The sequence below is a fragment of the Schistosoma haematobium genome, chromosome 3 (genome assembly GCF_000699445.3).
Source record: "Schistosoma haematobium chromosome 3, whole genome shotgun sequence".
Lineage (NCBI taxonomy): Eukaryota > Metazoa > Platyhelminthes > Trematoda > Strigeidida > Schistosomatidae > Schistosoma > Schistosoma haematobium.
The window spans coordinates 15653165-15667688 of record NC_067198.1 but is presented as its reverse complement, the minus strand read 5'-3'; the positions used below and the strand labels follow the sequence as shown (position 1 = coordinate 15667688).

Genomic DNA, 14524 nt, shown 5'->3' with positions numbered 1-14524 from the left:
TCTGGATAGAATATTTATATTTGATATCAGTTTATTCAGGCATTTGAATTAATAATATTTTTTTGTAACCAGCCGACACTCGGGTACAGTGTATCTCATCTAACAACCGATTTTTTGTTTGTTTATTCCAACATTCCGAAGGTCATTACTGGATCGTAAAATCTCGACCTATAACAGAATGTGTTGGTACTATCATCAATTTCACGATGCTAAGATTTCCGGTACAAAATGATTTCATTATATTTTGATGCCACTCATCAGCTTCGCATCCTAAAGTTAGGTAGAGTTATTTGATTAGAAACAAAATTTTGACATACTTTACATGATTAGTTGTTTACGCGTTTTTTTTTCAACATAGAAATAAAAATCAATTTTAAAATAGTTCGATAGCGTATCTTGTATCGCATTTATGTGTATTACGATATTCGGATCCTACATCAAATTCACCGACTGAGATATAATAAACCTTTGTTTCTAGTCACATTACCATTTGTAACTTTAGGCTATCTCTAGCTAAATTCATGTCATTCTGAACATTTTATTGTTCTTTCGTTTGAGTTTATCAGTTGATAAATTTGTGTGAAATTCATAGCAGTCCAACATGCCGCGAGAACCTGAAGATTTTGAATCTTGATTATTCTCAATTAGATTGATCGTCAATTACGCACTAAACTAGTCTAACAAAATTCTGAAGTGTAAACCATTTATCTATTGGGTGAAATCTAACAATCATCAGTTTTAACAGAAATATAATATAAGGCGACCGTCGGAGATCAAGTAGAATGACAAAAAGTATGGATTGAAAACAGAAACTATGCATTAATCCAACTATTTGTAATGGTCTGACCAGTTAATCAAAGTTGAAAAGTGCCCTACCTACCTTAGTCTGACTAGTCAAGAATCTGTACTAACCCTGACTTGCTTACGGTGTTATGTCTGAACAAATATATGAGAGCAGAATATTATTCGATACTGCATATCAGAATACTTTGTAGTCATAGTAACCGAAATAGGTTTTTAATCTTTATTTTCTACTTACCAATGGATCGTCTTTTTCTGCAGAATGTTGTTTGGGATTTGTGTTACAAAGTGCCTGACTACTTAGTTGCAGATACTCTCGAACTGCATTTTCGCGATCGTAATCGGCAGATATTCGATTTTCTCTTGGAGTTGGAGGCTCAACAGGAATATCTTCAAGATGAGACCATTCTGAGGTTTTCTAAATATTTATACAAAATAATAGTGAGTACGTGTTATATATGTTACCGCAAACTCCACGCAAATAAACACCGAGAATCTACTGATCGGTGGATGAAGATCGTTAAAACGTCTATTATAGTGTCAAACCCAAATAAGTTAATGCGCTTAGAACCCCATATGGGATGTTCACTAGTCATTTCTAGATTTGTTCACGATATATGATAAAAAGTTAGCGTTGCTATACTCAAATAATAAAACAATTATCACTACAAATACATTCTAATCCGTGAAATAGCTGAAATTGTTATACTGACTCATAGCTTCATATATCTGCAAGTACAACATCACTGACAACTATAAGGAATCAAAATATTTCATATTTTTCTAATACTTCGTAAGTAAAACGAAGATTACCAGTAAATTTCCTTGATGAACACAAGTTTATGATGATGAATTAAGTTGAAAAAGGTCTACACTGTTATATGATTTAAATAAGGAACTATTCTGGTAATTTTTTGTGAATAAGATGGGATACAATTGTAAAGTGAATTATAACATCACTTCAAACATTATGGATGCATAGTTGTTCTTTATCTGACGAAAATAGTTTAGTCGATTTTTTTCAATCAAATACAAATTAGTTAAGGGTATTATTGTGACTGATTTACTTTATATTTAGGTTCTAAGAGTATGGCTGACATTCCACAAAACCTAATATTTCAAACAAAAGAGTACGAATGACCTTCAGCAGACGTTCCTTTTCGTTTATAGCCATGTAGTACCAATAATCTAGTTTCTTTATCAGTTACTCAGAATATATACATTAATTTATGCACTGTTAACAGAGAGAAGGGTCAATCAGCTGCATACCAAATGCCGATTGTATAGAAACATTTTTAGTCCGTTCTGTATGACTGGTATTTAAATAATTTGTCAAAATAATTGAAGACTGATTGGTCAATAGGGTATCTTAATTTTCATGTCATTATTTCATAATCAGAAAGTCGACATATAAAGGAATTCGCAGATGTTAACAATCAACTAAAAACAATGACTATAATTATCAGGTAGAATTATCGCTCAAATAATTCAAAAAACCAGATCGATTTGAGCACCTAAAGCACTGAGATATTTCCGTACACAGAATGGTTATTTTACTGTAATTTAGTGACAAATCAATATTTGAGTTACTTCTCATTAACGTTCTGCAGTTACAAGATTTTACAAATTTATATATATTCACTAATTTAAGAATAATTAAATATCAAAGAGAAGATATAATATACCTTTTTGGATTCTAAGGCATCACAACTTTGAGGTCGTCTGGCAGGACAACTTTGGGTAGACAATTCGTTCCCGCCCTTTGAATACGAAACAATTTGGAAAAAGCAGTAAGCTACATAAGATTGGTAAGTGAAGTCTTGACGCATTATAATTATATATAAAAATACAAAAATTATTAACGTATTTAATTGACTTAGTTATTCTCTCAATGCACCGGTACACAGCCAAGTGAAAACCGAATTCGGAAAAAATGAAGGTAATGAGCAAATGATTCCATATTAAAATGGCTCATCAGTAATTAAGATGATTATTCTAAATGGTTTAATGGCCTGTTAGGACCATGTATACCAAGCTACCATGCTTGACCAGCAAATAACTTATGGCAATCTTGGTTCAATATGATTTAAAAGATTGACGTGAATATGTATCTGTTGATTTCTATGAAGTCGAGTGGATAGATAGATAGCTAACAAAATGATTTAAAATTCTTTAGCATATGTTGAGCAAACTCCTGGAATTAATAGAGAAGCAGTTTAAAATCTGTTGAATAACAACGCAGTATTTCTGAATTATTCGGATTACCCATAGACCATAAATGATAAAGGCATTCTTGTAAACCGAAAATTAAATATATATTGGAAATGTCTTACCTGACCAGAAATATATGTGCTAACTGATACGTAAAATTTTTTATCAGCTTATAAATTCTTAGGTTTTAATAAAAATTGGAACTCATCAAAAAAATATAAGGGGAATACTTCAAGCTTATTGAAAATCAGTAGTAGATTATTACTTTCATCAACACTTATCGAGAGGGATTAATGACAATTTTCCGCTTTATAAATAATATCAAAGAATCCACCATGATTATTGCAAGTAATGTTCATCAGAATTTTACACTACATAACCACACTCAACTATTTTTTGGGTTTGAATTCCGGGTATCAAATGTTTTAATTCCCAACCGAAATGCTCAGTCCTCGAAATCAATGTCTACTCAAAACCTTCGAAATCTGAAGATCTTTATGCTAAGCTTCGACTATTTTCATAATGTGCATAAAATATTTTCTACCTCAATATTGACTTGCTCACACCAAACTTAGTATGGTAATAGAAACTCGATGCACATTTTGCATAAAGTTGTTGCTACCTTGACGTGGTGGTCGGGCTTGCCTATCGTGATGAAGCAACCGAGCTATACTGGCTGGAACAACCGTTCCTCAAGGTCCTACCATGTCAGACAGGTCGGTTGAAGAGTGGTAAGACTAAAAGCAACAAACCCAAGGTCCGAAGGCGAAGTCGTACTGCTGACTGTACAGAGGTGTGACAGCAGTAAGGTGTTTCCTTCAGACAACCAGCATGGCAGCGATGCTGCCTTCCCACGAGGAAGGGTGGGGTTAGAAAAGGTCGACCCTAAAAATGAACACCTCGCCTTATCCCACGGATTTCCGTCTCCGGCGGTAAGGCCCTTTGAAGAACCGAGCTAACACACTAAAAACCTTCCACGAAAAAGCCGTGCGCGACCGGCCTCAAGCAGTTGTCCCTTGGGCACTGCGGTCACGCTCTCAGGTCACTGAGACCACCTCTAATCCAATTTCCTTTTCAGGTACCTTCAGAACAACCCTTCCTCGGTGTGGGCAACCGGGAAGTGATAACTGCCCTCATACCTCTAACAGCACCCAAGACCACTGTATTCATAATCAACCTTCCTCTTCAATTCCTATTATTCCTCCTACATCGACTTTCAACTCTAAACTTCCTCTTTCGGCTTCCTCCTCAAGTGTCACCATAGCCAACGATTCTAGTGCTCAAAACTCTGTCCCAGGTCTACTGAAACCTCGCTCCAAACTACACATTGGAACCTTCAACGTACACCCTATGTCAAATCGATCAGCAGGCTTCCTTGGCTAAAACCCTAGAGTCTCTTTCCATTGATGTATGCTGTGTGTCTGAAACACGCATACAGGATTCCAGTGTGGTCATTCACTTGACCTCACCTCGGCAAAACGGAGAGCCAACGAGATACACCCTCCGTGTATCTGGTGACCCGATGGCCAGTTCTCGTGGACTGGCAGGTGTAGGCATAGCACTAAACATGAGGGCGGAACAAGCACTGCTAGAGTGGATCCCTGTCAACAGTCGTCTATGTGCTGTTCGGCTAAACGCCTCCGTAAGAACTCGGAGGGATAGGGACACACGTCGTTGCCTTTTCGTCGTTTCTGCCTGCGCTCCCACTGACTGCAGCTCAGATGATGTGAAAGATGAATTTTACAGAAAGCTTTCTGAACTTCTTCAGAAAGCTAAACGCTCAGACATAGTACTTATAGAGGGTGACTTTAATGCTCAGATAGGTAGCTTAAACCAAACAGAAAGGCATTTAGGTGGATATTTTAGCATTCCGGCACAGCGAACAGATAATGGTGACCGTCTGCTGCAATGTGCTCAGACAATCGCTTATTTTTAGCAAACACAAATTTTAAGCATAAGGATAGACATCGTCTAACATGGCGACCCCCTACACCAAACCAACGATGGACTCAAATAGACCATATTGCCATCAGTCATCGTTGGAGAAGGTCTGTAGAAGATTTTCGCTCATTCTGGAGTACCTGCTTGGACTCCGACCACGCCCTAATACGGGCACGCATCTGCTTGCGCCTCACTGGACGCAAAAAGCCACATTAAAAGACCCATTAGAACTGAGTTGAGTAACGAGAAAACCAAAAGTAGGTTCCAAGAACAATTGAGTTCACAATTAGGTAGTTCTGAAAACGAGGCTGACCCAGATGTTGCTTGGAAAGACATAAAAGCGGCTGTGGAAACAGCAGTGACATCTATTAGCGACTTAAACCACAGAGTTACAAAGAACCAGTGGATTTCTTCAAAGTCTATCACACTGATGGATTCTCGCAAACTCGTCCCATCAGGTTCCGAACATGACGAAGAGCGACAACAAATCAGATCTAGGTTAAGAAAAAGTTTAAGAAACGACCATGAGCAGTGGTGGGCAATGAAAGCAAAAGAGATGGAAAAGGCGGCGACTATAGGGAACACAAGACAGCTTTACAGACTAAAAAAAGAAACTGGAATTAATAAGTCAAGTGTAAGTGAGATTATTTCGGAAAAAGACGATACTCTCATCTGCTCTCAGTCCAGACGTTTAGAACGATGGGCGGAACATTTCAGAGAACAGTTCAACTGGCCTTCAGCTACTCTACAACTACCCTCCATTCCCAGACAGTGTGAATGGAACATTGAAGTAGGTCCCCCAACTCTTGCCGAAGTTCAAAAGGCTATGGTTAATCTGAAGTGAGGAAGGGCAGCTGGTCCAGATGGACTGGCTCCAGAGGTCTTTAAGGATGGTGGTCCAATTTTAGCGATTAGGTTGACTAATATTTTAGCTAAGATCTGGGAGTTAGACGTTATCCCATCTAACTGGTCACAATCACTTATCGTCCCAATATATAAGAAAGGGTCAAAATCATCCTGTGACAACCACAGAGGGATTAGTTTAACTAATATTATATCTAAAATACTAGCTTCGATAATTATCGAACGCCTAACTAAGACTCGTGAACTGCAAACACGAGAGAACCAAACTGGCTTCAGACCTGGTCGTGGCTGCATCTACCACATATTCACCATTCGTCAGATTCTAGAACACAGGCATACTTATCGGCGTCCGACAATGTTGGTCTTTCTCGACTTAAAAGCAGCATTTGACTCGGTAGACCACGAGATTCTGTGGCAGTGTCTGTCATTGAAAGGCGTACCCCAGAAGTACATAAACCTTGTAAAGGCTCTTTACTCGAACACTACTAGTCGAGTCAGAACTTATGGCGAACTGTCATCCACTTTTGCAACCTCAAGTGGTGTCCGTCAACGCTGTCCACTTTCTCCATTTTTGTTTAACTTCATCATAGATCTACTGATGGAAATAACTTTCTCATCGACTGAGTTCTCGGGTATTGATCTCCATCCAGGAGGTCCACTTATCGACTAAGAATACGCAGATGACATAGTCCTGTTTGGTGAAGACGCTGACAAAATGCAGAGTCTTTTGGTAGCACTAAGCAACAATGCCAGAATGTTTGGAATGCGCTTCTCTCCCTCTAAATGCAAGTTGTTGCTTCAGGACTGGTCTGCGTCAACACCTGAACTAAGGATAGGGAGTGAAGTAGTCGACAACTTCACTTATCTTGGAAGTCTGATCAGCCCTAATGGGTTGGTGTCTGACGAAATCTCAGCACGGATTCGAAAAGCTCGCTTGGCTTTTGCCAACTTGCGTCACCTGTGGCGAAGGCGAGATATCCGTCTATCAATAAAAGGACGAGTATACTGCGCGGCAGTCCGTTCTGTTTCACTTTACGGCAGCGAAACATGGCCATTGATAGTAGGAGACACTCGTAAGCTATTAGTATTTGACCACAGATGCCTTAGAAATATTGCTGGCGTCTGCTGGTATCACCGGGTAAGTAATAGTGAGGTTAGACGCAGGGTATTAGGAAATGATGGTAAATCAGTTGATGAGGTTGTGAATCTTCATCGACTGAGATGGTTGGGCCACGTGTTACGTATGCCTGAACACCGATTACCACGACGTGCAATGCTATTCGGTATTGGAGATGGTTAGAAGAAAGTTAGGGGCGGCCAAACCAAAACGTGGCATCAGTGCTTGAAGACACTAACTTCTAGTCTGAGCCATGTTGGTAGATGCAGACTACTTGGTTGGGGTCCGCGTGACTATCGTAACCAATGGTTGGAGACTCTTGGTGACATGGCTCAGAATCGATCACAATGGCGTCGGTGTATACACTCTTTGTCTTCCCTTAAACTAAGAGAATAAAATCACTTCATATCTTTCTTTCTACGAACCAATTCTTTCTTCTTGTACTATATTTCTATATGCAATCTTTCTCTTATATATTATCACCTTTGACCTAACCACTGCTATGAATCCGGTGTTCATCTTGTTGTGCTGATGCGGTATGGCAACCTGGACCGATGCACATATGTGCTTGGTCCTACGTTGTAGCTGACTGACTGACTGATAAATTTAGTCAGATTTTTCCTCAGGAAAACAACGAATTCCTTACCAAGTGTAAAAACGTATTTGCAGTTGTTTCTTGTTAACTTTACCTACATTATCCGGTTATTAAACTATTTTTTAAGCATCGAACTAACCAGTTTATTATTTTGCATGTGTTGTAACCATAATAACTGTCTTCATCAATATCTTATCGTACAAATGGTCATAAAACAATTGACGGCTGGTTAGTATTTTGGTGATCAATTAAGTTTCGAAATGAAGAAACAAACTGATAGAGACACAAAAACAAAGTTTTAGTGGAAATCATCTCACTTCACGTTAATCAGACACAGGTATTTTGTTTGTACGGAAAAAATGAAAATTAATATTTTACACCTCACAAAATACGAAACTGAAATGCAACAAAACTAACACGTGCAAGTTTATGTACTTTCCAATGGGCTATAAATATTGTTAAACCAATAACAACACCACGTGGTTTTCTAGGCCTCCACGGTCTGAGCGAACCGTAAAGTCTAAAGCCTCAGTGAGTCAAAAGTCTGGTATCTTGATCGATGAAATAGATTCCAGAATGACAAAATATTGATAGGTAAGCCATTCGGATTAAGGAACATGAGTTTACATAAAAATTTTCCTAGTGTTTTGTATTAAATTAAACAATGCAGACAGTCAATTTTTTATGTCCCTTACCAGGTTAGTGTCTGCTGAATTAGGTCTTTTAACAAGTTCCTCCTGCTCCTCAACAGCCTTTGTGTGGGTTCTGGGTCTTTTCACTTTTTCCTTATCACCATATTTCGAAGACGGGGGTTTATCTGAAATATGTTTTGAATGTCTTTTATCAAACACGTTCCCTTTTTTATCTGATTCTGGTACTTCTCTGACAACAGACTTCCCACGGCGTCGGTCTAGGGAGTCGTCAGTTTTATCTTCTTCTTTTACTTGCTTGAGTTTGATAAAATGGTCACCACCAGCTCGTCTTAATACTCTTGAACTATTTGATCTCAGCATTAGTAATCTTTGTCTTTCTTTTTCTGCTAACTGACTTGGAGTTAATGGCTGAGTTAATGGACTAGAAAGAAGACGAACACCCGGAGAAACTGCAAGAAAAATAAAAAATGTAAATTTTAAAAGTAAATATTTTAATACTTGATACAATCATTAGATTTATTAGGTGGGCTACCTATGCCAGTTTGATATTATTCATTAATCAAGTGTTATTTTCAGAAACACGACCAAGATACCATTTTTACGACTAACTGACACAAAAATTTGCGTGATTACTTTGAAGGATAATAAACTACGCAATGACTGGATAAATATTAAACATGTAAGTTATTGCTGAAGAAAGAGTCAAGTGATCAACTTACATCGATATAATGTACAAATATTAGACTCTTATTCAACTTGAATTAGCTTTATCTAATAACAGAGTAGATATCATATCCACCTATCTATCAGATGACGAGTATATTGAGTAGCAGTAAGCCCAATATTACTTTGAAAATCCAGAGCATAGTGCAATTTGTGAGCAACTGATCATAGTTTTCGTCAAAATACAAATTAGGTACGTTGGAGACCCTCAGTGAAAAATGCTTGGTTAATAAGATAAATCTGTCAATAAGACTAAAAATCATCACTGACTGAGACGGTTGGGAAATGTCTACTCAAACTTGAACATTACAGGCACCAACATCATATGCTTGAGGATTTGTAAAACGACAAGAATGATCAGTTCAAAACTTTGGATAAACCTATGAATGCACTAAAGCAATCCACAAAACACGCATTTCACCAACATACTTCTCTTACCGTGTGCATATTCGTCCATAGTGAATATAAAATTGTTAAAAATGTCCGAATTAAGAGAGCTTACTTATAAACTGAATATGTTGTACACTGGTGATAAACTGCAACACACTGGAACGAATGCTGTTTGTTTATTGTTTTTATTTGATGATTTCAATTCGGCGAATAAAATTTTATACATATTAGGAAACTATGTTTCATTTAAAATGACTAGAAAGGCATCTAGTTGATTTTCCTTTCGACATTTTACAAATGTCGATTAATGTGATTGCAGAACCCAACAAACTTTATAGCTGCTAGATCCTTTTGAAAACGATTGTATAATGCCTAAAACCCACGACTCCATGTTGCAAAGTATTTGCTGACAAGACGCAAATAATCAGGTTGAGATGTGTCTCAATGAGTAAGTGGCTCCAGAAAGAAAACCATTTAGGATATGAAAACTATCGGTATGATTAAGAAGTGGATTTTACAACCGTATGTGAACAGATTAGTTATACACCCCAAACTAGTGAGTTTCGTTGATAAACTCTCATAAAAATAAAAATGCATGTTCAACAAAAATGAGCCTGCATTACGTTACTTTCAATCTTATCGCAGACAAATGGATGATCCAAAAGGTCTGGCCACTGCAAACGTTGTCGTACATCTTTTTGCAACAACCTGGCCAAAAAATCCTTGAAAACAGAAGACATATCTGTAGGCCATTGAATAGAAGTTTTTGTAATCATCTTGACGAGTTGAAAGATACTGTTCGTGTAAAACGGAGGAGTACCAACGAACAGTTCGTATAATATGCAACCCAATGCCCTTAATATGTGTAATTCAGAAACTCAACTACTAACCATAGGTCAGCTGTATGATCATAAGGTTTTTCTTCAATAATCTCCGGCGCCATATATAGAGGAGTTCCCTACAAAAGATGAGTATTAGCGAACGAAAAAAATATAAGAACCTTTATAGATGTCAGGACTAAAGTATTCCAGCCCATGACCCGCGCAAACCCGAAGTCACAAAGCTTGACAACACCATCTTGACCCAGTAAAATATTTTGTGGCTTCATATCTCTATGCAAAATACGGTTGGCATGAAGGTAATAAAGTGCAGATACCAACTGACAAGCCACGGATCTAACCTGAGAAGTATATATGAAAGTGTCAATAAAACTACCGTTTCTTCGGAAAGTCGGCCATCATCTTCAATTATTTGAAAGAGATCTCCTTCGGCATAATCAGTAATTGCAACAACCTAAAGTGTATATTAATGGGAATGATATTAGGAATTAACCTCTCTTTCTGTCTCAAACGAGTCTTGCATTTCTATTATGTTGGTGTGATGCATTGATCGCATAATCTCAATCTCAAGTTTGAGATTTTTAAGAGCGTTTTCGCTCTTCCCAACTTTCGGTATAAACTTCATAGCTACAATCTTTAAGAATACACACATTCACTGTTAGAGTTTTAATCCAACCTGTCCAGTCTCCTTTCTTCTTCCACGGAAAACACGTCCGAAAGAGCCTTCTCCTATACATTCCAACACTGTGTAACATTCCAAACCCATAAGAAATACCACAGCCGTGTTGCGTAGGTAAATATACTTTTAAAAACATTCAAGGTCGTGTTGTTGGTTTTGAAGTACTAGAACAAGCAAAAATATTCTGAAACTTTAAATAATATGGTTGCAATGAAAATGCACAGTCTAGTTTTCAGCACCAATATTAACGGTAAATCTCACTGTCTTTTAGATTACAATGATGCATTTCATGTTGATTTTGTAAGTCCATTCTAAGGAGTATCAAAAATAACTCTGATAACTGCACCAAGCTGTCTCTGTATAAAGTAAAGGGCAGAATTCGCTTTAGCTTCACCCCTCAAGCGTTTTGAAATTATTTTTAATCCTTCCGTGGTTGGTATTTCTGAGCAAATATTCGCAAACTACAAAAGTTCATTATTCCCACAGGAGCTGGGTGCTCATAACATGGCATTGCGACAAGTTAAATTTTAGCCGAAATACAGGTGAATGAGCTAGTTTCATGTAGAAGATTCTTATTAAGAATCTGCAAGAGGAGTGTATTGAAATGGCGCTTTGTAAAACTCCTGATATCAAGACCTTACAAATGTCAAGAATTGTATCTACTTCAGCGCATGACATCAGGTTTTCCAGGTGATTCTGGATTCATGGTAGACATTGGCTGAATGATGTATTTTCCGATCCCTTATTATAAGTAATACTTGCAGTACTGTATTAAACTACTTTCAAAATTTGAGGAAAATTGCATTAGCCGATATCCTTTGGTATCAGAAGGCCGTTCAGCCATTTGCACTACGAGAATAACGGATTTTGATTGCCTGTAATTTCTAATCCTATTTTGAGCTTAAAATAGGATGCCTTTGTTCATCATCTCTTTCATTTAGCCATTGGCCAGGCTTTCCATTACGTTCGACAGTATTGGGGTAGTGGGACTTACCTGAAGCAGATTTAGTCTTCTTTATAAAATAATCATAAGTTTGAGGAGAGAGTGGTAAGTTTACATTCTTCTATACGTTTCTGAGATTCTATAGGGTGACTGAACAGGTAACCTACAGGTATACTGACGTCCTCTGGGCATTGTTTTAAGATTGAAACTTTCGTGCTCCCGTGGATTTAAGTTGCTTTGATACTAGGAAGTCACACCACTTTTATACAAGTCCAGTAAGCTCCCGATCATCGACACAGATTGGCACGGTATAAAATCTGGCTCGGATTTGAAATTGCCGCTTCTTAAAGTACTTCAGGTCGGCAGTTTATTTATAAGCTATCTCAACTTCTTAGTGTGTGTACCTTTAGGATATCTATAGGTTTCACTAAACGACGAATGACATAACTACGTGTATCATGCGTCTTTGTCCGTCATGCGGCTGAAGGAATTTTCTGTATCGAACTTCGGACTTGTTGACCTATGGCTTGCAGTATGTACGTTAATATATTTCATTAGCATAATTTTTCTCTAGTCGTTTTGTTATTACACTGTGTTACATGCTTCGAAAAGTATTTCGACGACCTATTCGACTTCTTTCGGAAGACAATGTTCTTATCATTGGATGAATTAAAAAAGTTCTCTGGTGTGTAAGAAAGTAATAATTCGGTTAATTGTAGATAATATGTACTTAGGACGTCTACGCACAAATTAAGCTTTTTTTTTCTATCTACTTCTGTAACAATGTCCTGCAGCTGACGACTCTAAGACAACATAGTTGTACGGGTTAGTGCTGTTACAAGTAAAATGTATGACTCCCTTACTTTTACAGATACTCAGAAAAACATATGGGAAGCTGAATTATACGTACACATTTCAGGATGACGTACAATCGAATATACGTTTCGTACTAAAAGTGTCTTAGTAAATCATCCAATAATCCCTAAACCTCCGCAGTATGAGTAAGTAGATTGACATTGCTAATAGGCAAAGCTAACAGTGTTTGGATAGCGTACTGCCCCGAGGACTTACGCGCAGTACATCAGCCCATCTGCTTAACACCTAGGTCGTTGCTACCAATGATAACTCGGTTTATTAACGCCTCCGCTAGACGGAAATACATAATCCTATCTGGAGGGATATTTGAGTTCTAGAAAAATTCGTTCACTTGCACTAACCCCAGATTAGAGTCCCTATTACAAATTGACGGATATCAGTTCACAATGTTGCATGTCTAATCACGTTCTGTGAGAAAGTTACACGCTCTTTCACACCCCATGTTCACCATATTTATTCTAATAATTAATCTCACTGAAGATGCCACAGGCATTTCGAGTTTGTCAGTAACACCTTCTGTAACGGAAAGAGAACGTTAAAAATACCTCCACAGCATTTTTGTTGGACAGTACTATCATTTACTCGTTTGTTCCCTCGGTCGTGTATTTTAACATTTGTTCAGATCTCTTGTGATCACACTTTATGTTCTTCAGCTCTTCTCGGCCGAGCTTTTACTATGTGGTTTTGATTAAGGACATATATTTTGTTACCTAAGTTTCCATTGCATGTTGCTGGACTATTGACAGTAATGTCGTGTTTCACTATGCTCAAGGTCACGGCGTGATTCAATGTGTGACTGTTAACCTATACACTGTCTGCTTGGGTGGATTACTGGAATCCCTGCAGATGGACATTTGATGCCATCTTGTTGGGAATATTTTTATTGATTCTCAGGTATCGAACCCTTTGGTATTACCTGTTTCTTTTATTGTTTAGCGCGCTACTTTGCGCTAGACAAAATTTCGACTGCATGGCACAGGCTGTACCGTTTGAAGTATTTTTTATTTTTGATATAATTTGTTATATTCTCTAAATCACAACCGTTTAAATTGTGCACAGGATTTGTAATTTGATATAATTTAATACGAGTGTCTCAAAAGCGCTTTATAAGCTATAAAAAAGGACGCAGCCCGGCCTGTTCGAATAAATGTTGGTTCGTCAGTCCTGCGTTCAAACCGAATACTGGCCCTTCGATCGTTACACCTTCTACTATGAGTAGAGCCCACCTAGTGAAATTAAAAGCCAGAAGCGGGGACGTTCGAAGATAGATCTGATAGGCAATAGACTTTGGGGATTTATTTACCGCTACAGATCACTCCCCTCTTAGTGGGGTAATGATGACCCTAAGACGTGACCAGCCAGAAGTTTAAACCCAACAAGTTTGTCGTCGGTAAACACTCTTCTGATAGCTTGTACTATTCAGCAGCGTCTGGTCGTCTTTCCTCACTATAAGAGGACATGTGGTACAATATAATAGTAGAGAAAAATGTACAGTGAAAAGTTCGGTTCGTCGTGAACTTCATCGTACTTTTTTCTTCTTTCCCAGCCGTCCTGGAAAAGAAAAAAAGAATATGTAAATGCATGTTGAATCACATTCGCACGTGCGCAAAATCACAATGCGGGCAAAAAAGGGAAAATAAACTCATACCAATGCTATAGCTTAAGATAGATTTCCACAGAATGTTTTTTGTAGGTATTTTGCAGAAAAAACTAAATATACACATATCATGGAGCATATTAGTAAGAAATTTGTTTTTTCGGAACGAGTACATAAATATAAGCATATTAAAATTGATCTGATCATCATACATAATACAAAGAAAAATCGAGACGAAACAAAATGTTAATTAGTGTCTCACGTTCAATAATTGTTTGAATGTTCTAGAACCCTT

At 37.7% G+C, this 14524-nt stretch overlaps 1 protein-coding gene across 1 annotated transcript in view; it reads right to left on the bottom strand.

Moving 5' to 3' along the window:
• The window catches only part of STK36 (Serine/threonine-protein kinase 36), an 84215-nt gene extending 73267 nt beyond the window's left edge, over window positions 1-10948 (bottom strand). Inside the window, exons 1-9 of the mRNA XM_051213120.1 lie at window positions 10811-10948; window positions 10628-10768; window positions 10511-10588; window positions 10296-10475; window positions 10186-10253; window positions 9924-10150; window positions 8225-8631; window positions 2487-2561; window positions 1040-1219 (exon numbers count right to left, since the gene is read on the bottom strand). Coding sequence (XP_051069064.1) covers window positions 1040-1219; window positions 2487-2561; window positions 8225-8631; window positions 9924-10150; window positions 10186-10253; window positions 10296-10475; window positions 10511-10588; window positions 10628-10768; window positions 10811-10900 — 1446 coding nt within the window. The 5' untranslated portion in view covers window positions 10901-10948. The remainder of the gene's footprint in view (window positions 1-1039; window positions 1220-2486; window positions 2562-8224; window positions 8632-9923; window positions 10151-10185; window positions 10254-10295; window positions 10476-10510; window positions 10589-10627; window positions 10769-10810) is intronic.
• Between the last annotated feature and the right edge of the window lie 3576 nt (window positions 10949-14524).